We start from the raw sequence: 26,064 nt of genomic DNA on the forward strand, positions 1-26,064 counted from the left end.
CACCGAACATATTATACGCTGTCCTTAAAAAAGATGCAATTAAACATATAGCATATTAAAATATGTGAGTTTAATGGTTCAGAAAGGAACACATGAAGTTGCGATTACATGATAGTGCATTCAGTAATCATAATGCATGACTGTATTCAGCAATACGTAGGTTTCCATTGTCATAAAGAAGTATAGAATCAAGCATAATGTAAGTCCAAAGATTGAATAAATGCACTAATTCTGTTCCATATTATTCGATTTACCCACAGACTTGTGTGAAATTAATTCACATACTTTTTAACATTTTTCAATATTTTCAATTATTGTCATGCAAGCTTCAGTGTGTGGCAATACCACGTGACATTGACGTCATTTTCGGCATCAATACCAAGACAAATGTTGCTCGATTCGGAAAAGAAAATAGCCGTAAATATGTTATTTCTGTACCAATTTCTTTGGGATATGCACCAGTCTACGGGGGAAAAAATAAGCTTTCCACAGAATATTGGATCTTCGTCAGTTTATAAGCCGTTTTATCAAACACTTTGCATAACATTGGAAGTTGCTTGTATTAGAGCGGGCTTCAGTTGCAAGCTATTTCGTTTTCTGGCGTTATCTGGTCTACGCCATGATTAAAAAGTCAGGTTTACATCAACCGGGAGTACGGAAGGCAAAACTCTACCTAAATATGTTCATATATATGAGCGGTATTATTATATATGGGCCTCGTTGAATGAAATAATAGTATGCTCTTTAGACTTTCACAATGTAATCTTATATTCAAATCATACTGAATATGCACTCCTATAGGCCTATATATAGATCTATATTATAAATTTCGAGATTCGTTTTTTTTCACCGCCATTTACATTTTGTCACACCTGAATTCCCTGTCTAAACCATAATAAAGTTTCCTTTTAAAAGGAAAGGCTTGCACAGTTGTGCCTTCATAAAGTGTTTATTTAGTTGTTTTTTTTTTCTTGTAAAAACGAATATTTTTTGTCAAAACAATTTGAAATCTATTCTCTATTGTATAAAACTTGTAAAGAAAATAATCAATCATAAAAATACTAACTATTCTATCATACTGAAAAGGAAACAAGTGTGAACATTTCATTTCCAGAGAAATCATTCGTTTTGGCAGTTGCTAATTTCATTTATATAGCATCTTTATGGACAAGTAAATGCACTAAAATACTTCGTTACGTGGTACCAATTAATAAGCATGTATCAACTATGTTACACAACCACAGATACGGTAAGGTTAATGATATGCATGGGCTATTTTAAGATTACCTCACTGCGTTCATTAGATCTAAATATAACTCGATCATGCACTAATATTCTCTGTGATTTGGTAAGCAAGACCACCCTTTGGAGACGTAACCATCCTCTATTGTATAAGGTATATATGTTAATTAATATACAAAACTAATACAGACAAAAACAATTATAAAAGAAACTGACTTTTGCGTCTTGAAAAAGAATTGAAACGTAACAATTTCGTTTAATTTATTACGGTTTAAACCGATAAATCAAGTAAAAATAGAAATCCTATTTATATAAACAAACTGGGATTACTGAAGTAACTAAAATAGCTTAGATTTCCGTAATATTACTTCGTCTGATTCCGCAGTATGACGGAATCGCCCGAATTGTCACGATTGCAATCGGAACTACATCGGCTATAATCATTAAACCGAAGAGTGACGGAAAGGGCCAAAAAGTTGCGATTGGCACGATTGCAGTTGGTTTCTCGTTCAATCATGCGCTAACAAATGTAAGCAGGAAACCACCTAACCGGAACAAGTTTTCCAAAACAAATGGGCTTGCAGCCGTGCAGCCAAAAAATAAGTATGATGCGCAACATATAATATCTATTTTTAGAATTAGCAATCGGATTTCCTCGTTCATTGCCGTATCGTACGGAAGCGTCCTGGTGCCAATTCATAATGTTCTATAAAAAAATAAACTCCTACGTAGGAGATAAAAAAGCCTAATTAGGAGTTTGTAACTCCTACGTAGGACTTTTAAACTCCTACGTAGGACTTACAAAGTCCTACGTAGGACTTTATAACTCCTACGTAGGACTTTATAACTCCTACGTAGGAGATAAAAAAGCCTAATTAGGAGTTTATAAGTCCTACGTAGGACTTTTAAACTCCTACGTAGGACTTTTTAACTCCTACGTAGGACTTTATAACTCCTACGTAGGAGATAAAAAAGCCTAATTAGGAGTTTATAACTCCTACGTAGGACTTTTAAACTCCTACGTAGGACTTTATAAGTCCTACGTAGGACTTTATAACTCCTACGTAGGACTTTAAAACTCCTACGTAGGAGATAAAAAAGCCTAATTAGGAGTTTATAACTCCTACGTAGGACTTTTAAACTCCTACGTAGGACTTTATAACTCCTACGTAGGACTTTTAAACTCCTACGTAGGACTTTTTAACTCCTACGTAGGACCTTATATCTCCTACGTAGGACTTTATGACTTTATAAGAATTGCATACAGAATGCTTTGCAAATCTCAACATTCCGGACCGGTATATCGGCGAAGGAACTAGACACTTACCCCCCCCCCCCCTCAAATCTAAAATGTAGAGGACATTTCACCTTTGGTTCATACAGAATTTATTTAAGTTTGATTGTGTAGGAAGCTATAAGCTTATAGACACACTTTCGAATCCGTTCCTGGAACCAACCAGTACGTACTTAGCAATGAGTGTAAAGTTTCTTACTCAAGGAAACAACGGCTTGCGCTTAACGGGGTTTGAACCCATGCGGCTAGCGATCATTAGGCTACTTGTCACACGGCCATGCCGCAACACTTCACCTTTTAATAAAGTGTCTCAGGTTTCTAGAGTGTACAGTGTCTTAGGGTGAGGTGTCTGTAAGCATTGGCGATGTATCCCGAAGAATTGCTTTACAGCTATTCGAAAAAAACTTACTCGACATCAAGCATATATATCAAAATTTTAAAAGGCTTTAGTGATTACGATTTCAATACGAACTAGCTGACCAAAACGAGCAATTTATCTATTTTCGGCCGTTTCAAATGATTAAATCCTTATAGGGGGGGGGGGGGGGGGGTAGTGAAGTGTCTTGTTCCTGCTCCGTAAAGTTTAAGAAGATAACGGTTTGCGGAGCATTATGCATGCATATGTTTAATAATGAATTACATTGTATATCCTACTCTGAACAAAGTTTAACCCATACATTTTGTGTACATGTGTATAATAAATATAACTAAACGTACATAATACAGACTCATCGTTTAATATATGCAGAGAATGACAAAATCATCTCTGGCTACAGACTAAAGGTATTTACTAAAGTGGCTTGCCACAATTACAACTTGACACATATAAGCCGCGCCATGACAAAACCAACATTGTGGGTTTGCGACCAGCATGGATCCAGACCAGCCTGCGCATCCGCGCGGTCTGATCAGGATCCATGCTATTCGCTATCAGTTTCTCTACTTGTAAAAGGGTTTGTAAGCATGGATCCTGATCAGACTGCGCGGATGCGCAGGCTGGTCTGGATTCATGCTGGTCGCAAATGCACTATGTTGGTTTTGTCGTGGCGCGGCTCATATAATTTATTTTCCAACATAATATGCTATCTTAAGTTATACTCTAGCATACATGTCCGTCGAACTCTGTGCTTTCAGTTCTTTGATATGTATTCTACGTAGGAGTTATAAAGTCCTACGTAGGAGTTTAAAAGTCCTACGTAGGAGTTACAAAGTCCTACGTAGGAGTTATAAAGTCCTAATTAGGCTTTTTTATCTCCTACGTAGGAGTTATAAAGTCCTACGTAGGAGTTTAAAAGTCCTACGTAGGAGTTATAAACTCCTAATTAGGCTTTTTTATCTCCTACGTAGGAGTTATAAAGTCCTACGTAGGAGTTACAAAGTCCTACGTAGGACTTATAAAGTCCTACGTAGGAGTTATAAAGTCCTACGTAGGACTTACAAAGTCCTACGTAGGAGTTTAAAAGTCCTACGTAGGAGTTACAAACTCCTAATTAGGCTTTTTTATCTCCTACGTAGGAGTTATAAAGTCCTACGTAGGAGTTATAAAGTCCTACGTAGGAGTTATAAAGTCCTACGTAGGAGTTTAAAAGTCCTACGTAGGAGTTATAAACTCCTAATTAGGCTTTTTTATCTCCTACGTAGGAGTTATAAAGTCCTACGTAGGACTTACAAAGTCCTACGTAGGAGTTACAAACTCCTAATTAGGCTTTTTTATCTCCTACGTAGGAGTTTATTTTTTTTATAGAACATTATGAATTGGCACCAGGACGCTTCCGTAGTATCGTTATAATAAGTACTTATAACTATTTCATTTAAGTACTAAAACTATTCTGTTTCCACGATTATTTACAGGCGTCACTTGCACAGAAGAATGACAGAGCCAATAAGAAACCCAGATATCAAATTTACACAGGTAAGTGGAAAAAAACTTTTTAATTTCTCTCCTTGTAGGTTATTAATAATTGTGTGTACATTTTTTCTACTTTCAGTTTCATCAATGTTGATATCAGAACTAAACACACAGACGCTTGGGGTTTGGAGCTCAAAACGCCTTTAAAATCCAAATAAAATGCATATTTGTCAATCCCAGGACATGTACTGATCATATATATCAAAAAATCTTAATATATGCCGTTTTGAAAAAAAATCATATTTCAACATCTATAATAATACACAAGATAAAAATGTTCGCCGGAAAAAATCCGCACCCCTACCGTCATAATCACCATGTATTTTAATCCATTTCCAATATTTTCACATAATCCTTTGGTCCATCGACACAGAAGATATAATTCTTCACGATGATGGTCAATTTTAAACTTCAACGGTAATATAAACAACGCAACAGCCGTAATAAACATCAATATTCTCGCCGTTTTTTTTCAACGACAAAAACTTTCGATAAATTCAATGGACCAGACGGCTATGAACGAAGCTATCCGATTATGTGGCCCCAGCTTTGCCGTGTGCAAAATGCGCAGCGCTTTTAAGTTTGGGAACCACATAATCGGATAGCTTCGTTCATAGCCGTCTGGTCCATTGAATTTATCGAAAGTTTTTGTCGTTGAAAAAAAAACGGCGAGAATATTGATGTTTATTTCGGCTGTTGCGTTGTTTATATTACCGTTGAAGTTTAAAATTGACCATCATCGTGAAGAATTATATCTTCTGTGTCGATGGACCAAAGGATTATGTGAAAATATTGCAAATGGATTAAAATACATGGTGATTATGACGGTAGGGGTGCGGATTTTTTCCGGCGAACATTTTTATCTTGTGTATTATTATAGATGTTGAAATATGATTTTTTTTCAAAACGGCATATATTAAGATTTTTTGATATATATGATCAGTACATGTCCTGGGATTGACAAATATGCATTTTATTTGGATTTTAAAGGCGTTTTGAGCTCCAAACCCCAAGCGTCTGTGACTAAACATATGTAAATCTCGCTTAAACATGTATATATTGTTAAAAAAAATAAATCATAAATCAATCGCATCATGTAGCCGAGGAGTTCTGATTGGTCTAACGTCGGCACGGCCTATAGTATATTTTCGCCCTATATAATATCTGTGTCAATCATTATTGACCACCCAGATATTATATTGATACAGTTTGTGGCAAATCGGTGATATCCAGACACGTACGTGGGCCTCAGACCCTGTCAATCGTCTTGTTCCACCCATTAACTATTGCACGAATAGGCACTTATGGCAATCTCATTTATGTAAATTTTGTTTTGATACTATTTCAGCATGAATTGGAAGATAATAAACGCATTCCATTTTCCACAAACGCTCATTAAAGTTCTTCTTTAGCAAATGCAACAAGTATTCAAAAACGTTATGTGATAGTACCATGTGAATGTACCTTGTTAATGCATCAATTATACAATGTACAGTAAACATTAACAAACATTTTACTAATTCATACATGTAACATAAATTAATCACTCTTCAGTGCCGTAGCCAGACCTGAACCCCCCCCCCCCACACACACAAAAAAAACGAAATAGAACGTGAAATGAACATGAACAGATGTATTGTCACATATAAGCCACCCATAAATTAATTGACATTGAAAATTAATTTATACCATAAGGTAATTAATATTCATATCATAAGTTAATTGATATCATAAGTTAATTGACATTAAAACGTTAATTGACACGATAAGTTATTTTTTTTTAGAGAAGTTAATTGATAATATACTAGTTACTTGATTTCATAAGTTAATTGATATTATTAGTTAATAGATATTATAAATTTATTGATACATCATGAGTTAATTGATATTATAAGTAAACTGTTATCATAGGTTAATTGACATTATAAGTTAATTGATATCATAAGTTAATTGACATCACATCATGAGTTAATTGATATTATAAGTTAATTGATATCATAAGTTAATTGACATCACATCATGAGTTAATTGATATTATAAGTTAATTTATATCATAAGGTAATTGACATCACATCATGAGTTAATTGATATCATAAGTTAATTGATATCATAAGTTAATTGACATCACATCATGAGTTAATTGATATCATAAATTAATTGATATCATACTTAATTGACATCACATCTTTTCAGACTCTTGTTTCAGATTTTCATCAATAATGAGTGGGTGAATAGTAAAAGTGGGCGTGTCTTCCCAACAATCAACCCATGTGACGGCAAGAAAATATGTGACGTACAGGAAGGTGACAAGGTATATTGCTTGTTAAATGTTTAGACTGAAAGCTTTGGAATAATTTTCTTTATTAAAGTCGCCATATGAATTATACTGTGTTGGTGCACTTAAACCCAACCCCAACCCATCCCAAAATCCCAACTCTGAAAAAATACCATTATTATAAAAAAAAACAAAAACAGTGCTTATTACAAAAAAAGAGTAAAAGATGGTCCAGATATATGGCATGTTAGTACTTTTTCCATGTTTTCAGAAAAATGTAACAGTTTTTGGGAAATGAAAATAATAGCATTTTTTAGTTTAATGGGCATTTAAATACATATGTGCTATATGCATGTTATCATAGATATTTATAGACACCCATTATATTTGTCATTTATGAAAATAGAATCAAACAAAACAGGATAAAAATATCAATGACTAGAGTTAAAAGAAAATTGTAATGATAATAATTACCTTATAATTGAAAACCCATCATGTTGTAAAAGTTACACCTTTGAAAGAAAGGCCTATGAGTTTTTTTCTGCGCTGTTCCTGACCAATTTAATTTAGAGATGCTTACTAATAAACACTTAACTATTCAAAATGTTTATTTTCACTGTGTCTTATTTTTACACAAATAAAGGCATCAAAACGCAATGATGGTTTATGCCGATTGGGGAAAATGAGCTTTGTTGATAAATCTTATTTTTCAATCAGTATGGTTTTTCGGAGAAAAACATTTTACGAATTCAAATGTATGAAAAAATTGTATTGAATTTATCACACAGGATGATATCGATGATGCTGTTAGCGCAGCACGTGCAGCGTACAAACGTGGCGCCCCCTGGCGTAAGCTTGATGCCTCTAAGAAAGGACAACTCCTGAACAAACTTGCGGACCTGATGAAACAAAATATCTCGTATCTTGCCGTAAGACCTTTACTTTAAGTTTTTAAAATATTTATAAAAAAAAGAAGAAAAATATGAAAATTTAAAATGCATTATTTTTTATGTTAAAATTTGTTTGCATTTGATTCTGTTTAAAAAAGGCTGTATAATTATAAAGCCTTCAAGCATTATTTTCAAACTACATGACCTAAGTGTATTCTTTCACAGAGTTTAGAAACATTGGACAACGGTAAACCGTTTTATGATGCGGAGGAGGACATAGTGTTTTCCATCGAAACATTGCAATACTACGCCGGATGGGCAGACAAAATTTGCGGGAAAACAATCCCAGTTGGTATGTAGGTGATATATTTATATACTTTCCCTTTGTTAAAGAAAAGTCTATCCTTAATTAGATTAATTTGTTTGAATGGTTTATAAATAATATTTGTGTTATTGAATATTAAATCAAAACTTCTAATTAAAATCTTGTTGATATGATTGGTCGATAACTTTATAAGTAAAGAAGAAATTTTTTTCCTGTTCAAACAGATGGTTCATTTTTCACGTTCACAAAACACGAGCCTATTGGTGTCTGCGGAGCTATTATTCCGGTAAGCTATGAATTGTCCAGCGTTATTTTAAGGTACATGTTTTATTCCTCAATCTATTATAACATTTTATATAATTACCTAATTTACATAAATAAAACCTTTTTCCGGGAAGCTACAAAAAAAGATCAATATTCTGGCTAGCTAATAATGGTAAATAATGGATATCACTTATCATGAACCAGACAGTTTTTAGCTCGACTTTTCTATGAAAAGGGGAGCTATCCTACTCGCCCCGGCGTCGGCGTCGGCGTCGGCGTCGGCGTTGGCGTCACACCTTGGTTAAGTTTTTCGTACCACCCCACTTTATTTCAGAAGTATTACAAGTATGGCTTTGAAACTTACCATACTTGTTCACCATCATAACCTCCATCTACAGACAAGAGTACATAACTCTGTCAAGGTTTTTGACAGAATTATGGCCCTTTTTTGACTTAGAAAGTGTATTGAGCTTGGTTAAGTTTTTTGTACCACCTCACTTTATTTCAAAACCATTGGAGGTATTGCTTTGAAACTGACCATACTTGTTTACCATCACGACCTTCATCAACAGACAAGAGGACATAACTCTGTCAAGGTTTTTGACAGAATTATGCCCCTTTTTGACTTAGAAAATACATTGAATATGGGTAAAATCCACTTATTGCCTTAACCCTTTGAGATATTGCTTTGAAACTTTTAATGCTATTTCACATCATTACCCCCATCTGTACGCAAGAGAAGGTAACTCTGTCAAGGATTTGTTTTTAAAAATTAAGGCCTTTTATCGACTTAGAATCTTGGTTAAGTTTTTAGTACCAGTCCACTTTTTGACTGAACTGTTTGAGATATTAATTTGAAAGTTGGAATACTTGTTTACAATCATGATTCCCAAACATGTCCAGGAGAAGGTAATTCTGTCAAAGATTTTATTTGAATTATGGCCCTTAACTGTCAATGTTTTGTATTATAGGCAAGCAGTGTTCAAGGGTATCACACAATTCAGTAAAATAATTCTTCACTAAATATCTTAATGCTCATGGCCATTGTTCACTTTAAAAATACAGAGATTCTTGTATTGCCTTTTACTGCAAAAACTTTTTTTATTGGCAAGCAATAAAAAAGTCGAGCGCGCTGTCTTACGGACCGCTCTTGTTATTATCCCTAACATGGCACGTCTTTCGTAAAATTTAATGAAGCTGTAGTGTAAGGGAGACTACTCGTATATTTTTCTAGTAAAATGCTCGACAGATTTAACGTTATTGGGTCTATTTTAACTAGTGGAATTACCCGATACCAATGATGATATGGAAGATTGGACCTGCACTGGCATGTGGCAACACGATGGTCCTTAAACCTGCAGAGCAAACCCCACTCACTGCTCTGTATTTATGTTCCTTGATTAAAGAGGTGAGCTTTCTTTTTATAAGTTCTCACTAAAATTCTTTTACATATATCATCATAATCTCTGTAGCTCAGAGTATAAATAATTTTGTTACTTTAGCTAGTGTAAAATTATAAACATGAAAGTTCTTGCCACGCCCAGTAAGATAATGATATCTTGATTTTGCAATTGTGCTTTTCTTTCATTCTTGTTGTGTTCTTATAACATGATTGCTACATATACAATTATTATAGATCCATTTCTATATCGTTTAACAGCGCTTATTTGACTAATAATAATAATATTATTATTATTAATAATAATAATAATACTTTGAAGGCATTCCTTTCTTATTCTAATGTATAAATTGGATTTTGACGGTGAATATAAAGCTCAAATTCCCAGTCATTTAACTAAATCTGGCCTTTTGGTTCATATTTCTTAAAATCGAATTTTCTCAAGGGTAAAATGAGAAAAAATATTTCAGTTTTGACTAAACTATGATATAATATTAGATGTAGTTGTCTACCCATTTCCAAAATGAATATATATGTGATTATTGTTCATATTTTGTATAGAACGTAATTTATCTTGAATATTTTAACCAGGCTGGTTTTCCGCCGGGGGTAGTGAACGTTGTTCCCGGGTATGGCCCAACGGCCGGTGCGGCAATCGCGGAACACATGGACATAAATAAAGTGGCATTTACCGGTTCGACAGAGGTAACAATAATGTTTGTCTACATTTGTATTTTACATGTATTTATTTGTGTAAAATAGTATATATTTATTTCTTATGTAAAGTTTTGATAGGATTGGAAGAACTGTGTGATACCATAAATAATAATATGAGCCGCGTCACGACAAAACCAATATAATGGGTTTGCGACCAGCATGGATCCAGACCAGCCTGCGCATATCTGCTCAGTCTCAGGATCCATGCTGTTCGCTGTCAGTTTCTCTACTTGTTACAGGGTTTGAATAGGATTTATTATCAAACAGCATGGATCCTGATCAGACTGCGCGGATGCGCAGGCTGATCTGGATCCATGCTGGTCGCAAACCCATTATGTTGGTTTTGTCGTGACACGGCTCATATTATGTTGATAGTATTACGTATCATACGTGATAACAATCTATAAAATAGCTTTGTATTGATGTTGTTGATAAGTGTGAGATATATGCTCCTCACAGTGTCGCCACTATATATGGCAAATAATTTATATATATGTATTGTAAAAATCTACGATATCAAAAATATTTATAATCATCATCATCACCACCACCACCACCATCATCATCATCATCATCATCATCACTACAATCTTCATCATCATTTCTATCATCATCATTATCATCATCATTACCACCACCACCATCATCATCATTACCATCGTCATGGTCTTTATTATTTAAGACTCGTTTTTTTTCTGTTAGTAAAACGACCAAGTTGTCTTACGACTCGATTGTTTCCAGCTGTGAAACGATCACAACTGACAGTATTTTAATTGTTCAAGGTCGGCCACCTTATCATGCAAGCGTCTGGAAAATCAAACTTGAAAAGAGTTTCACTAGAACTTGGCGGGAAAAGTCCGCTCATCGTCTTAGCAGACGCCAACAGTGAGTGTTTTTTTTATATATTGCATATCAAAATTCAGTACTACCTTGTCTCAATTGTGACACTTATCACTGCCTCTGATGTGTATAAAGTATTTAAGTAAATGACTAACTAGATAGTACGAAAGACCCGTGGGGACATTTCAACTTTCTGAATTCCCGATTTCATCTCTGTGAAATCAAGTTTTCAACATACGGAATTCTTTAAACTTCATGAATTTGCGAATATGAAATCGTTAATTCCTTAAGTTGAAATCGTGAAGTTCAAAATGTGAATTATGAAGTTTAAAAAGTGAATTCATATAGTTGAAATCATGAATTCGCGAAGTTGAAATAGTAAAGCCATGGATTTGAAATATTGAATTCATGACGTTGAAATCGTGAGTTCACGAAGCTGAAATCGTGAATTCATGAAATTGAAATTGTGAATTCGTTAAAATCCAGAAGTTGAAATGTCATCACCGGTATTTCGTAAGATAACTAACTATTTCTCAGTGAGTTAAATACACTTGCTGACTTGTTTATGTTTATGTGTTCAAGTAGTTCGTGCTATATACAATGTATATAATTATGAAATGAAGTACAAGTACATGTAGTTGTTATATAAGACGATTATGAATGAACAAAACAAACAACATCACAAAAAAATCCAACAGTATATATAAAAAGCAACGAAAAGTATTAAAAATCAAAGCACAGAAGGCGCTGAATTTTGTTTGGGTCTCAGAATGTCAAAAAGGTGAAGGTTGTGAGATTATAAACCAATTTGTTTTTGTATAGTGCCACCAATGCTTTCCAGCGTTTTAATTGTAGTAAATTGGCTATAAGACTAATTGCAACACTGATATTCAATCCAATGTTTATTTGACCTAAACAATTTGAAAAAAAATGAGTTGCCTTTAAAAGGATTTGAACTCCAGACCTCTCGCTTCCTGCTTCTTAAGCGAGCGCGCAAACCCCTCGGCCACGGAGAATTTATATATTTAGTACCTGAAGAAAACCATATTATTCTAAATTAGGGTTTGTAACGACGCTAACTGTTGTTTAACACAGATGTAAATAATCATGGAGCTTACTATAAGCATGTATATCTATAATGAATAAAACAATATTAGTAATCTTCGACCATTCGGGAATTATTTTGCTTGAAAATAAATGCGCCTGTCATTTGACCATCTTTACGCAGTGATCTCCCCTGAATTTTTCGGCGTTAGTGTACATATAAAGGGAAGTAACCGCTTCAAAAAAGTGAACTACTTTCGGCAATTGCAATTAACAGCATTAGAGTCTGAAATTTCGCTACCATTATTTGTTTGGTCTGACAAATAAACAAATAAAAATAGAATGAAAGACAATGAAGATGAAGATACAAATATTATATCTTTCGATTAATTTACAACTTTGCTTCAATTTTTACATTTGACATAAGATGATGAAATATCCATCATTTGTAGAAGATGAATGCAAGCTTATGTAATTACTATGTGAATAATATCTGATCTATATACCGGACATTTGAATACGATTTTCTGCTCATATATATGTACTTAAATTAAAAGTTGTATACATGTTTGAATAAAATATATCCTGTGTATCTAAATGAAATACGTAATGATTATCGTCATCGGAAAATGATCATTCAGATTTTCTACTCCTTTATTTTTCTTGATGATACATTTCCTTATTATGTTCATAAAAATCAAGCCCAGCAAGTTCAAACGTGAGAATTTGATCATAAAAATAAAATTCTATCTAGGAATAGTTCTGTGTTTTATTGATTTGTACTTGCAGAAAATTGCGCACTGACAAATTACCTAGATTCTATTTATAATACGAGATTTAGGCTTAAAGCAGTATGCCTGTTGTAAAATGAACAAAGAAAGTAATTTACACATGACACTTACAAGCAATGTAAAACACCAAAAAGAGGTTAAATTATGCCAAAAAATAGCCCATACTGCGTTAGTCACGCAGAAGAAATACGGTGATAAATACTTCAATATCAGTCATTAATCACACGTAACTTGAATCTTGAATCCTTCTTAAAGGGACTTCACTGAGGTCTTTTGACATGATGGGGCTGAAAATATTTTTTCCTGATAAATGTATCATTTGATGTAGGTTTAGACCACTAATCTTAGTGCAAAACTTCAGATCATTCGCGCACTTCGTTTTTCCAGAATAATTATTCAAATTGTAAAAAAGTGACTTAAAATGAAAAGCGTTTAAACGCTTTTCACCCAAATCGGTCTATGAAAAGCATAAAAATTCGATTTTCAATTTGTTTCAAAGTATATTTCTTAACTATCTTTGCATATATTTCTGTTTAAAGTGCCCAGCTCATTTATGTAAGAAATTCAAATGTTATGTTTTTAGGTTTACAAACCTCAGTGGAGTCCCTTTAAATTCTATGTACATTTTTCTCAAGCTTGAAGTTTTTGAAATATTTTGGCTCATCTGGATGTATGCAGCTTTAAAGATAATTAAAACCTGTATAAAGATCGTTTGAAAATATCCGATTGATCTCTTTTTTATATGTTTATATATTTTTATGAGTTTGTCTTTTATGAACATATCTTTATCAATATGAGTTATGCACCTGGCTGCATTACAGAAGTGTTTAAATGATAATAAATTGACTTAAATATCGCATGTTACTGTTGTGATGAGCGGATGAAAGCCTTTGAAGATTCTTGAAACTTTCATTTAAGCAGTATAGTGTGCTTAATTGTGGTTACTATGGAATAAGAAAATGCGCTCATCGTTTAAATCTTAAGGTCGTGTATTACTTATCGTAGAAACAGATGTTCTAGTGAGAGGTGTATACACCTTTTTTAGTTAGAAATATTCTGTTAATCCGGATCTATTTGAATTATGTATAACGTAATTTTTCTTTGCATCTTGATAATTAAATTTAGATTTCAGTGGCATTTTTACACGTTGGATAACAGCTATATGATCATGTGGTATTTCCCCTTAGGGTCAATGAGTTTGATAACTTCTTCTTTCCTTTAATTTTGTACCCAGAAACCTTTTGCTTTAAATACATATATACATGTTTTAATATATAGAATAAAAAAATCAGAGGCAGACCAAATAAGTTTTTGGAGATACATGTATAATAATAACAACAGTTCAATATTGTTATTATTGATCTATTGCTCATTGAAGAAGAACCCCCCCCCCCGAAAAAAAAACAAAAAAAAAACAACACTTTATTATTATAGATACATTGTAACACAAATTGAATGTTTAGTGTTGTTACTAAAACAATTAAAAGAAATCGAATAAAACTGATAATATATGACGAATGAATTAAATACATATCCTGGAGTAAGATTCTACGCGGAGATTTTTTTCCTTTTTTGTACATATGTTCTATGGGTTACATAGAAGAAAAATCAGGTTTCAAAAATAGGGGTCACCATGCTCGTTTTTTCACAATGTCGTTTTTTCAAGGGCCATTACTCTGTATGTCTTTAAAAAATGATATTCAGACAATTATAATCAATAATTGTAATAAAAGACAAGAAAATACATAAAAGTCATGATTTCTTCTTCAAATTATATTTATTGAGCATTTTAAAATACAACAGATATAAAAATCAGTACATTTTGGGTAAAAATTTTGGGATCACTTTTTAGTCGATGATGCGGCGATGTGGGCTCATGCTGCAGTCATGACCAATCACGGCCAAAATTGTTGTGCGGGGTCAAGAACGTATGTGGAGGCTTCAATATATGATGAATTTGTAGATAAATGTAAAAACATGGCATCATTCAGGCAGGTCGGGGATCCATTTGATGCACTGACTCAACAAGGACCTCAGGTAAACACACATGTTGATCGCTTTAACAGTTACAGTATTAAACATTGATTTACGGCTTAAACCAAAGCTTAGCGGTCAAGAAACAATAAATTATTACCGATCTTTAGTAGATCCAATTAAAGAATATCCGCGGTTTTCCCCGCTAAGTTTTGATATATACAGTGCCTTGTTGATTTCATTCCGTTTCTATGTTTAAAAACAACATGCCAAAATTCTTCTTGTAGTTTCTTTAGTAATGACGCAAACTATAAAGTTTGACACATATTGAAAACTCAAATATCCAATTTGGTGTTACACTCAATTAAATCAATTACAGTTGATCCCATGTTTTTCGACATATTGACTCTTCCATGATAAAGAATGTTTGCGCTTGTCAACATATTTCGGAAGAATGCTATAGACAAATTAACATGTATACAACTGTAAACAGTGTGTTTACTCCATTTGAATCAGTAAACTGCGTTTTAGTCTTGGTTCTAAATTAAAACTTTATCCGAAACTTTTTTTCTGTAAATAAATTGACGAAACATTCAATTCTGAATTGCAAATATTGAATTGAAAAGTTAACACTGTCAGTAGCTCTATTTTTCAAATTCTTTGCTAAATATTTATGGGAGTCATTATTAACCTTTCACTTATAGATACATCTATTTGATGTTAAGAAGTAAGGAAGCTTCAAAGGTTAGTCTTAGTAGCCATGGTTTTAAAATTCGTTCTTTGACAATTGTATATAATTCATTTATTGGTACACTACATACACAACTGATAATGTAAATACTCATTTTCTCATACCATTTAATTATTTTCTTATCATATCGTTTAGATCAGCGAGGAACAATTAAACAAGATACTTGGACTAATCGAGACAGGTAAAAAAGAGGGTGCCAAACTAGAATTTGGCGGTGAAAGGTCTGGCGAGGAAGGTTACTTCGTGCAGCCGACTGTGTTCTCAGATGTCAAGGACGATATGACCATTGCAAAAGAAGAGGTAAAACTTATTTGAAATTGTTAAAGATGAGAATGAAATATTTGTCGATAGATGGGATAGTTTTTCAGATTTTTTTTTTTATGAAAAAAAAATAAATTTGTATGTTTTATAATGAAAGTTGTCGAAAAATAGATTTTTTTATAAAAAATTTCAATACATTTGTCGAAATGTGGGAAAGGTTGTTTCTAATACGAAATTCTGAAAGAGGATTTTTGATGTATTCAAAATGTTAATGTCTTATAAACTACAATCTGACTAAAGTTCAGATCTACTTATTATGTATCATGATATATTTCAGATTTTTGGCCCAGTGCAGTCCATTATCAAGTTTACAGATATTAATGACGTCATTGAACGTGCAAATAATTCTAAATATGGTCTGGCAGCAGGTGTAATGACGAAAGATATTAACAAAGCATTGATGATGTCACAGAACTTAGAGGCCGGAAGCGTTTGGTACAGATAGTTCAATTTTGCTGCAATCTTGGTTTCTTTCTATTCATTAACCCATTACTTCATATACACGCCTTTTAACGCCTTTTTCACCCCCCCCCCCTTTTTTGTTGTCTCAAATGATGAAAAAATGCCTTATTTAGGCCCCAAACACTTGTTTTTGTTTAAGAAATGTTGTTAAAAAAAGTGACCTCTTTTTCGGCGCGGCCCCCCAACCAAAAGATACATCAGGGGGTTGCCAGAAGGGGGATGTGCCCCCTTCTGTTTGGGGGGGTTTGAAGGGGGGCGGAGTCCCCCTCATCGCCAAGAAAATTTTGGACTTGTGAGAGGCTGTAAATGACCCCAGATTGATCATAAGGTAACGTGTAACCAACGCTGAAAAGCATTTGACTCTATCTCAATCCATTGAGAAGTTGCAGCACTTTGAAATCAATTTTGATGGAAAAAATCAACGCAAAATAGTGATTTTTGGCAATTTTGAGATGTCCCCTCGTTGCCATGGTAACAGAAAATTTAAGCCTGAGCATGTTGTTGCAAGGGCAATGGTCCAGTCAACATTTGTGCCAAGTTTGATTAGTGTTGGAGCAGTTTTTATAGTATTATAGCAATTTGAACTTGTAACGGGAGACTTTTCAATGAAAACAGCCATTTTTCACAAAATGCTCATGAAGCAATGGGTTAAGCATTTTTATGTTACGCAAAATGTCCCCTTGACATTAGCAACTATTTCAATAACAATATTCTTCAAATCTAGCCTGGATCTACATTATCAAAGTATATGAGACAGAGAACCAGACTCTGTTCAAATGTGACATTGAATCTGTTATAAACATGCCTCATTTTGTCCAAACAAGGTCAATAAAGAACGAAATACAGCCACTAGGTTTGTCGCAAATTATTTGAATAATGATGTAAAAATATCTATTAAACAATTAAAATAAAAACACGAGTTTTCATTTTGCGGTAATGCTACAACTATATTGGTATTTTAGGGTAAATTGTTACGATATACTGAAGGCACAGACGCCGTTTGGAGGTTTCAAACAGAGTGGTCATGGAAGAGAACTGTAAGTTACATAGTGAATGAAAAGCGTATCATGTTTATACAATACATGTTATTCAATAGCCCAAAGTATGCATTTTTAGACAACAACAACAACAAACATTTATTCGCTGTAAGGCCACCGGCCCATGCAAAGAATATATACAATTACAAACATTTTAATAAAGCATAGCATGTGTATGATAATAGGTAATATTTACAATTCTTGTATATATCGTTTTCTTCTTTCAAATGCATAATATAAATACATTGCAACAGATTTTATAAGTTCTTCATTTTTAGTTGACATGATGATATTAAATTTATTAATATTTGGTTGAGTAAAATATTTCAAAGGTATGTATGCTGCACGTAAATCAGAATAATAATTACAGTTTAACAAGAAATGATATTCACCCTCCACAGTATTAGTATCACATAATTTGCATATTCTATTTTCTCTTATTGTATTATTATATCTCCCTTTTTCAACTTCCAGATCATGACTACCAATTCTAAAATTTACATATGTATACAGAAACTTCCTGAGATTAAGAATATCAATATATCTTTCAAATATAAATTCCCTTTTGAAGGTTTTATATAGTTGCAACTTTGAATTTGTATTTAAACTTTCATTCCACTCCTGTAGACTTGTATCTTTTAGTCTAGTTTCAGAATTTCTCAAATAGCCCAAAGTATGCATTTTTAGACAATATTATAGATTAAAATACTTCTTTTCTTTTGATATAACTACTGAATTATAATATATTTATCTTTCAATAGATAATGGACATACATGTACATGTTTTGGTTTTGTAAATCACCAGATAATGTTTCTTAGGATATACACTTTACGTAGGCAGTTTTATTATTACATCCCCATGTGGCTGAGGGGTTTCCTTAACAGGTTAAGTCAAAATAATTACAGCCACCGTTTATCCCTGCATGATCGTAAGATGCAACTAAATGGGTTCGAATAACTGGAGTCTATGCATCTCTTAGCTCTAGCAGGTGAGATTGCTTTGACCCCTAAGTTTGTTAAGCCAAATCATCTTTCCTGTTTCGGTGCCATGTGACCTAAATTGTGTTGGTGCTAGAAATCAGTTTTCCCCTCGTAATTTTATGTTGCATTTCACTTTCTTTGAATATAGAACAAATTATTAGGTCTAAAAGAATTTTAATATCAAAATGCAGGCTAAAACTTTACAGTTTTGTGGTGCAAGGTGGCCTAGCTGGCGCGAACCTGGTAGCATAGACCTCACACGCGATCACTAGGTTGCGGTTGTGGATTTTTTTATAATCATGAACTTTTTTAAGAGACCTGTGAGCAATAAGTAAAATTACTGTACTCTGGTTCCCTTCGCAGCCTCATATATTATTGCCAGGGGCAGGTTATTCAGACAAGTCTTCCGACATATATGTTTATATAATTATATGTTTATTTCAGGGGCGAATATGCATTACATGAATATACTGAGATAAAAACGGTAAGTCGGTGTTTTAAGTTAATTAGAATGTAAATGTTTATAGAATTTTGACAGCTTTAATATTAATAACCCAGATAAATTTAAGGGGGCGTCCGTTAGTTAAAGTTGTCGAGTCCAAACCACTTGCCATTCACCATTGTAGTTTCTACCCGCGCAAGCGTTCTCGGATTATATCATGTGAGCAAGCTATCCAACTAGCTTACGGAACGTCGGTGGTTCTACTCAGGTGCTGGTTTGTGCCCACAGTAACGCACAGAGGGTCACCTGTGGTCTTCCGCCATCAATAAAGCTGGACAGTCACCATATGACCTATACTGTGTTGGTACAACTTAAAACCCAAATAAAAAAGAGATAAAGTTGAGGTGCTTGCACACAATGATGCAAATTAGAAGTAAATGCTATTATTGTCAATGTATTATTAATAACAAGCGCACAATGATTTGTGATTCAAATATTTAAAATCTGATTCAAGTACTTTTCTTACACCGTATTTTTAACATGCAGATTTCCTAATTGACAAGTCGCTTATTCTTATTTAAAAAAGATCGTACATTTTAACTGTTTTCTTTTTAAGACAGAAAAAAAACCAAATAATGATTCATTTCTATTTTGCAGGTCACTATAAACTTTCCTGAGAAAAACCTGTAAATAATGGGTGCAGTTTCTATTGTCTTAACATCTATTTACTACGTAATTATATCCAAGAAAACTTTACCGTTTGAGAGAATGAAATCATCAGGTATCCTAGCGGATGCATCTCCTGATTCACTGATTGTGAAGGTGTTTCCCTATTCCCGCGGCGCTTTGATTTATACAGATTTATATCTACCTCAATCAAAAACAATTAAAAGTTAAATAACCCGGATTTGTTATGTTTTTTTTTTTGTTGTTGCTTATTTCATTTAAATGGAACTTATTCTTATCGTTTATCTCGTTTATAGATGTACTGTCTAATATTTGTATAAGATATTAATTGTGTTGTATATAAAAAATTCACAAAATTCAATCATGTTTAAATAGGAAGTGGAATAAGAACGTAAACTGAAATTGTTCGTTTTCTGTTAAATTTAGTGAATGAGTGAGTGTGAGTGAGTGAGTGTGAGTGAGTGAGCGAGTGTGTGAGCAAGTGAGTGAGTGAGTGAGTGACTGCCTGACTGACTGACTGACTGACTGAGTTAGTTATTTGACACAATGTAAAGAGGAGTATTTTTATAAGAATCAAAAGTGACTCCTCACAATTTAACAGCTGTTAGTTTAGACAGTTTTTATTTCATATATTTCAAACATATACTTTTATGTACAACAACATGATATCAAACAGGACTGAAAAAGGAACTCAACGATTTATGTAAATTTCTTTCCTGTAAATAGTAAAAGTGTTTATTGATGATTTCATAAGATACAGGAAACATCAAAATTTATAAGTGTTAATATTACAAAAAAGAAAGAAAGAAAAAGGAATCAAAACTGGCCGTATGTGTGAAAAAGACAAAGTTGTAATGATTTCATAAATATTGATGTTATTTATAAAGTTTAAGAATTACAAGTACATGTTTGATGTTTATTTGTTAATATACATGTATACTTGTCAATATAGTATTTGTTTGATAAATATAATATAATTGTACGTGCATATCTTACTGACACGAAATAAAGTTAGTCTCGACTTAACACTAAAACAAAACATCTATTTTTTCAACTGAATATTTTCATATGAAGTGTTTTGTCAACTTAACACGTATCTCTCATTTACTTATTGTTTGTTGTTGTTTTTTATTCTGAATTAAACAATTAGGTCTATATTTATTATGATTCAGAGGAAACGAAAAAATGTATATGGAAACTAGAGGTCAATTGTTTTAGTCAATAGGATATATACACAAAATGATTTGATCGTAGTGACACCAGGAAGTCACTATGACGAGATCACTTGTCCGGGTGCTAAATAATTGAAACATCAAAAGTTTTTTTTATCTATAACTGTGTCGCATGATTACACCTCAAACCAACTTTGATTTTTTTTAATCCGGTAGCCATACTCCAAACCAATCAAGATAGTTTGTTTTCTCTTCAAAGTCCCATATTTTTGTTTTATATTAAACGTGACGATTGAGTGTGAGTCAATTTGAAAGACTATGAATGAGTAATTTATAAGCCCCTACACCATGTAACAATGCACTTCTTATTCGTCTACGTTCACAAACAATGGTTGGATCATTCAGGAGTACAGACACCATGATTGGCCATTAGTTGTTTAAAACTTTTTTCAATGTTTTCAATGCCAAACCCTTTATTAGGAGAATATACGATGAAAAAATAAAATAGAAAGAAAATTGAACAAAGTGGTCTGTAATATATATATACAATACCAAATAAAATGAAGTATAAAAATATCAGAATATTTACAGGGAAATCGAAAACATGAAATAAATAAAAAAGCGGAAAAAGTGGCAGGCTGTTGTCTCGCCAATACCACACATGCGAGGTTGTCCAGCCAATACCACTCGTGTGAGGAAAAAACAACAAATCATGCAATAAAATCTGCCAAAAATATGAAAATGATAGCATCGCATAATACCAACCACGTGTGTTAGGCCTCTTGATGGCAATCATTTCTTGACATTGTATAAGTTGCGCAAGGAAACAAGTGCTTAAGTCCCACATCAACCCCGACTGCCGGCTTTTTAATACCCGTCTTCCGAATTTCCTTTTGGAAAACCTCGTTAAAAAGTCACGTAACATGTATATACTAGTATAAACAATTTATTCTATTTTTAATCTATTTTTCTTGTCACTTTGACTCAAAATTCAAACAAAGACTGTGACATTTGTAGAATTATGTGCAATATATATATTTTCAATAAATATATTTTCTTCATAAATAAAAAAACAACAACATCGTTTTCTCTCAAGCATATCATCGCAATTTTATTGCGTTGACATGGCGATGACGATGGCATTTATAACAATCGTGGTTCAAATGACGAACAGTATGTACATACATATAATATTCCAAAACCTTATGAAGTGCAACCGTACAGATGTAATATGCAAATTCTACCCCATATGTTTCATCCGTGCATCTTTAATAAAGACGTTAATAGGATGCATCTTTTTCTTATTCAGTTATTCTGAGGTGTACCACAAGGGTCGATCCTAGCTTGGTCGGCTTCTGTTTCTTATATATTTCAACATGTAGACTGGTGTCTAGAAAAAAACTTGTTATGTGACGATGATTCTGGTATTATTGCTTCTGATCAAATCAGATATATTCGGCTCTAATTGAAGATCAGCAGCTGGTTAGTTAATGGTAGGATCTGTAAACAACCTTCATTTCTTCTCGGTAAGACTGAGTCAATATTATTTGATTCTGAACATAAAGGCTTAGGTAATATTTCTCTGTTGATATTTTGTGTAATCACCTGACATCAAAGGTGCATCTTCTGTGTCCTACCTTAGTGCTGCTATTGATCAAACTCCGTAATTTAATTCTATGGCTGGAAAAGTGTTACCAAAATCAAAAATCTATACGACAAAATTGAAAATGTTGCAGGCTCGGTTTGATTGTGCCTGTTACATGACGGTACAGAAAATTTCAAGCATTGGTAAAAGATGAACATGATTTATAGATAAACTAGAGACAATACTACAGTGAATCACTTTAAAACATAACAGTTACATATATAGTTATACACCTATTTTAATTTTTTATTATTAGGCAGTTATATACAAGGGACGCAACTTTGCTGTCTTCTCCTATAACAGTTTATGAATCTGAACTTCAACCTTTTAGTTTGGCCATACTTTAGATTAAAGTGTCAAATTAAGCTGATATGACTTTACATGTATATATTCCAAAATGTTGACTTAAAATTGTGATCGACCAACAGTTGATATGGATAAGGGATAAAATACATCTGCCTTATTTATAAAAAAACTGCCGAGGTCTTTCTAAATTGAATGTTACAGGTAATTTTTTATGGATACTTTAAGAAGTATCCTTGAATCGCGTAAATTATAAAATTGAGATGGACTATGGCAAATGAAAACTAATTTTGATAAGATGGGCATTATGTCACTTAAATATTATGGAATTAAATAATTTGCTTATGAAAATACACATCCATGTCAAAATACGAGAACTGGCTGAGCGTTAATGCATCATACATCAGTTTGAGAAAACATATGGCATTGATATATTAATTTCATACTGGATATCTGTTTTCGATATAATTATATCACATTTTATTAATATAAAAAAGGATAAATAGCACATTTATTAATATAAAAAGATCAATATCATATTTTATTAATATTAAAAGGATAAATACCAGATTTTTTTAATATAAAAATGGACTGACTCTGTGTGTTGAGCATTCGTTGCAATATATTTTTAAAATGAAATTTGAAGATTCGTAGTTGAAGAAGTTTCGATTAGATACACAAAACTTATACACTATCTAAAATAAATGTCATGTATCAATCAATCAATCAATCAATCAATCAATCAATCAATCAATCAATCAATCAATCAATCAATCAATCAATCAATCAATCAATCAACCAACCAACCAATCAATCAATCAATCAGCCAATCAATCAATCAATCAGTTTCTCTTATCCTGATATTGTTCCGATTTATTTTTCCATTATTCATCCGTGAAGAAACAGAAACTTGGTTCTACCGGTCCCTTTATGATCTACATGCAGCTACTAGTACAAGTGTCGCATTGTGTGACCAGCAATTGTTTTACAATCATTACTCATTCAAGAGTATGAAGAAAAACTCGTCGGGCGATCATGTCTCCTGTTTAGTGAACAGCGTGAAAAAAACGGTGCGACATCAACGACGTTATGAAATGAGCCGGGTGGACGATAGTTTCGTATGTAGTTCCTTATATTTTGCAAGAATGTGCTGGACTTTTTTTCAATTCATGATTGTATTATTTTGTATACGATAAGTTGAACTATATAACATTTACAAGCACAAGTCTACGTTATTTTGGATTATTCCTCGTATGTTCAAATCTAGCACATCAGTATTGAGAAAGATTAACAATTTTTCATTAGAAGATGCTTATTTTAATCTACTTAGGACCCTAGCTTAATAATTCACAATTAGGTTTCATTTTCTTACTACGAGACAAACACATGCTGAGAATTATCACAATCTAATCAAACACGTGCACAAGTTAGCTCAAATGTAAAGTTTGCCTAAAAATGTCATATTTTATTAAACAAACGGCTATAACTCAGGAAAGCATGTTGAGATCTTAATTATATTTAGAGAATATCATTTACTTATTATTATATACATCTGTAGTAGTGATTATCATTACACCGAGTTGCATTACAATGAAATAAATAAATCGCTTGTAAAATATTGATCAAATGTCATAATCTGTAAAATTCAAACACCTTTTTTAATGTAACAAAGGGCCATAACTCATAAATGCCAATACAGATTTTGATGATTTTTAGTATTTGATGAGCATAGATTCCTTATAACATGCATAGTATACATTCTTGCTAAGTCAGATTACCATGTTACCATGTTAAATACACAAAAAATGACACAAAAATGACAATGTATCTTTAAGGACATCGATTTCTAGATACGGATCCGGACGGACTGGCGGACTGACAGCCTCATTTTTATACTACTTTCCATCTCCGACTGCTGGTTACGTTTTTTTTTTTTTTTTTTTTTGTTGTTGTTGTTGTTTGTTTGTTTGTGTTGTTCTTTCTTCTTCGGTATTTGATAATACTCTGTATTATAGGTTTCATCGCTGAAATTGAATCGTGAAATTCTTATAACTCATAGAACTGGGTGTAGCCATCAAGAAGTAAATTGGTAGGTTAAAAATAGCTTGTGTTTCTTGTTACAATCATTGAACCGGAACGCACTGGTGAAAGGTACAACAATGACGTCATTGTCTGTACCGCAGACAAATATATGCGCCGAAAGCAGCGGGCTCGATTTATGTTTTGACATATTTCAATTTTTTAATTTCATTATGACAGGAAGATAATGTATATTGTAATTGTTTGCACTGATATAACCATAAAAACCTGACGACAGTCTTAATCTGCTATTGCGATATCAATATTAGTGTAGTACTGAAGCAATCTTGCTTGTTTTTCTAGTCTTATGTCAATAAAAACAATAACGATAATAAACATTTTTTTTTTTCAAATGTACTTTCGATTTCATGTATATTCGATAAAAGATGCAGATACGAACGGATATGTCCGATTATTCGCACATATCGATATTGAAATGAGCGAATAAGCCTACCCCCATAGGACTGGCATGGGAAGCTGCGATTGTTTATGAAAATAAGTGCAGAATTTTATGATAATAATATTATCTCACCTTACCTAAGCTAGCAGAAAAGTTTTTGATCCTTACAAACAATGTACCCTAATTGTGTATGAAAGACGTTATTACAGAAAATAGAGATTGACCGCCTTGTGTTCTTTAAGGTAGGTGGTTCTGGTAATTTTGTATTGAAAATAACACGTTTGTTTGTTTGTGAACGAAAAGCTACAAAAAAGCAATGTGATTGTTTTTTATGGAAGTTGTTATGGAAGTTATAAAATAATTATTGCCTCGTAAACCACTTGGAATTAGTTCATTAAGCGCTTTGATGCTTTTATATAGGCGTGTATGCAGGGAGGATAATACGAGCTTTAGAAGATAAGATACAATTAAAACATTCGTTTCTCGTGCATTTTTTCCATCAATTGATTACAACTGTATTAATTGGTACCCAAAGGATAGAAAATCGTGATTGTTTATTTATTTTGTAAACACATAATGCGCAAAAGGATGATTCCTGCGTAATAACGTTTCGCCTAAAACTATCAATGAAACGTTGTAAGGAAGGGATATAGAACAAACAAAGTTATTAATTTTTTAGCCTCTGATTAAAAACACCACCAATGCACTGAACTCGTTTTTGAACAAACCGCTCCAAAAACCGCGTAGACTGTTGGTTTCTTCATTAATTAACCAATTTCCTCATTCATCTTTAATTGATATATCTACTTGTCGTCCATGA

General features: G+C 33.0%; 1 protein-coding gene across 1 annotated transcript; it reads left to right on the forward strand.

The window, feature by feature from the left end:
* The first annotated feature begins 4,313 nt into the window (after positions 1 to 4,313).
* On the forward strand, positions 4,314 to 20,047 carry LOC132737429 (aldehyde dehydrogenase, mitochondrial-like). The gene is made up of 14 exons (XM_060724714.1): positions 4,314 to 4,448; positions 6,652 to 6,756; positions 7,509 to 7,649; positions 7,836 to 7,962; positions 8,160 to 8,221; positions 9,479 to 9,607; positions 10,190 to 10,303; positions 11,098 to 11,200; positions 14,843 to 15,027; positions 15,851 to 16,015; positions 16,314 to 16,471; positions 17,461 to 17,535; positions 18,961 to 19,000; positions 19,616 to 20,047. The coding sequence occupies exons 1-14, from the start codon at positions 4,407 to 4,409 to the stop codon at positions 19,646 to 19,648; spliced, it is 1,479 nt and encodes a 492-aa protein (XP_060580697.1). The 5' UTR covers positions 4,314 to 4,406; the 3' UTR covers positions 19,649 to 20,047.
* Positions 20,048 to 26,064: the final 6,017 nt, after the last annotated feature.

The sequence above is a fragment of the Ruditapes philippinarum genome, unplaced genomic scaffold (assembly GCF_026571515.1).
Source record: "Ruditapes philippinarum isolate M1 unplaced genomic scaffold, ASM2657151v2 ctg657_1_1_1_1, whole genome shotgun sequence".
Taxonomy (NCBI): domain Eukaryota; kingdom Metazoa; phylum Mollusca; class Bivalvia; order Venerida; family Veneridae; genus Ruditapes; species Ruditapes philippinarum.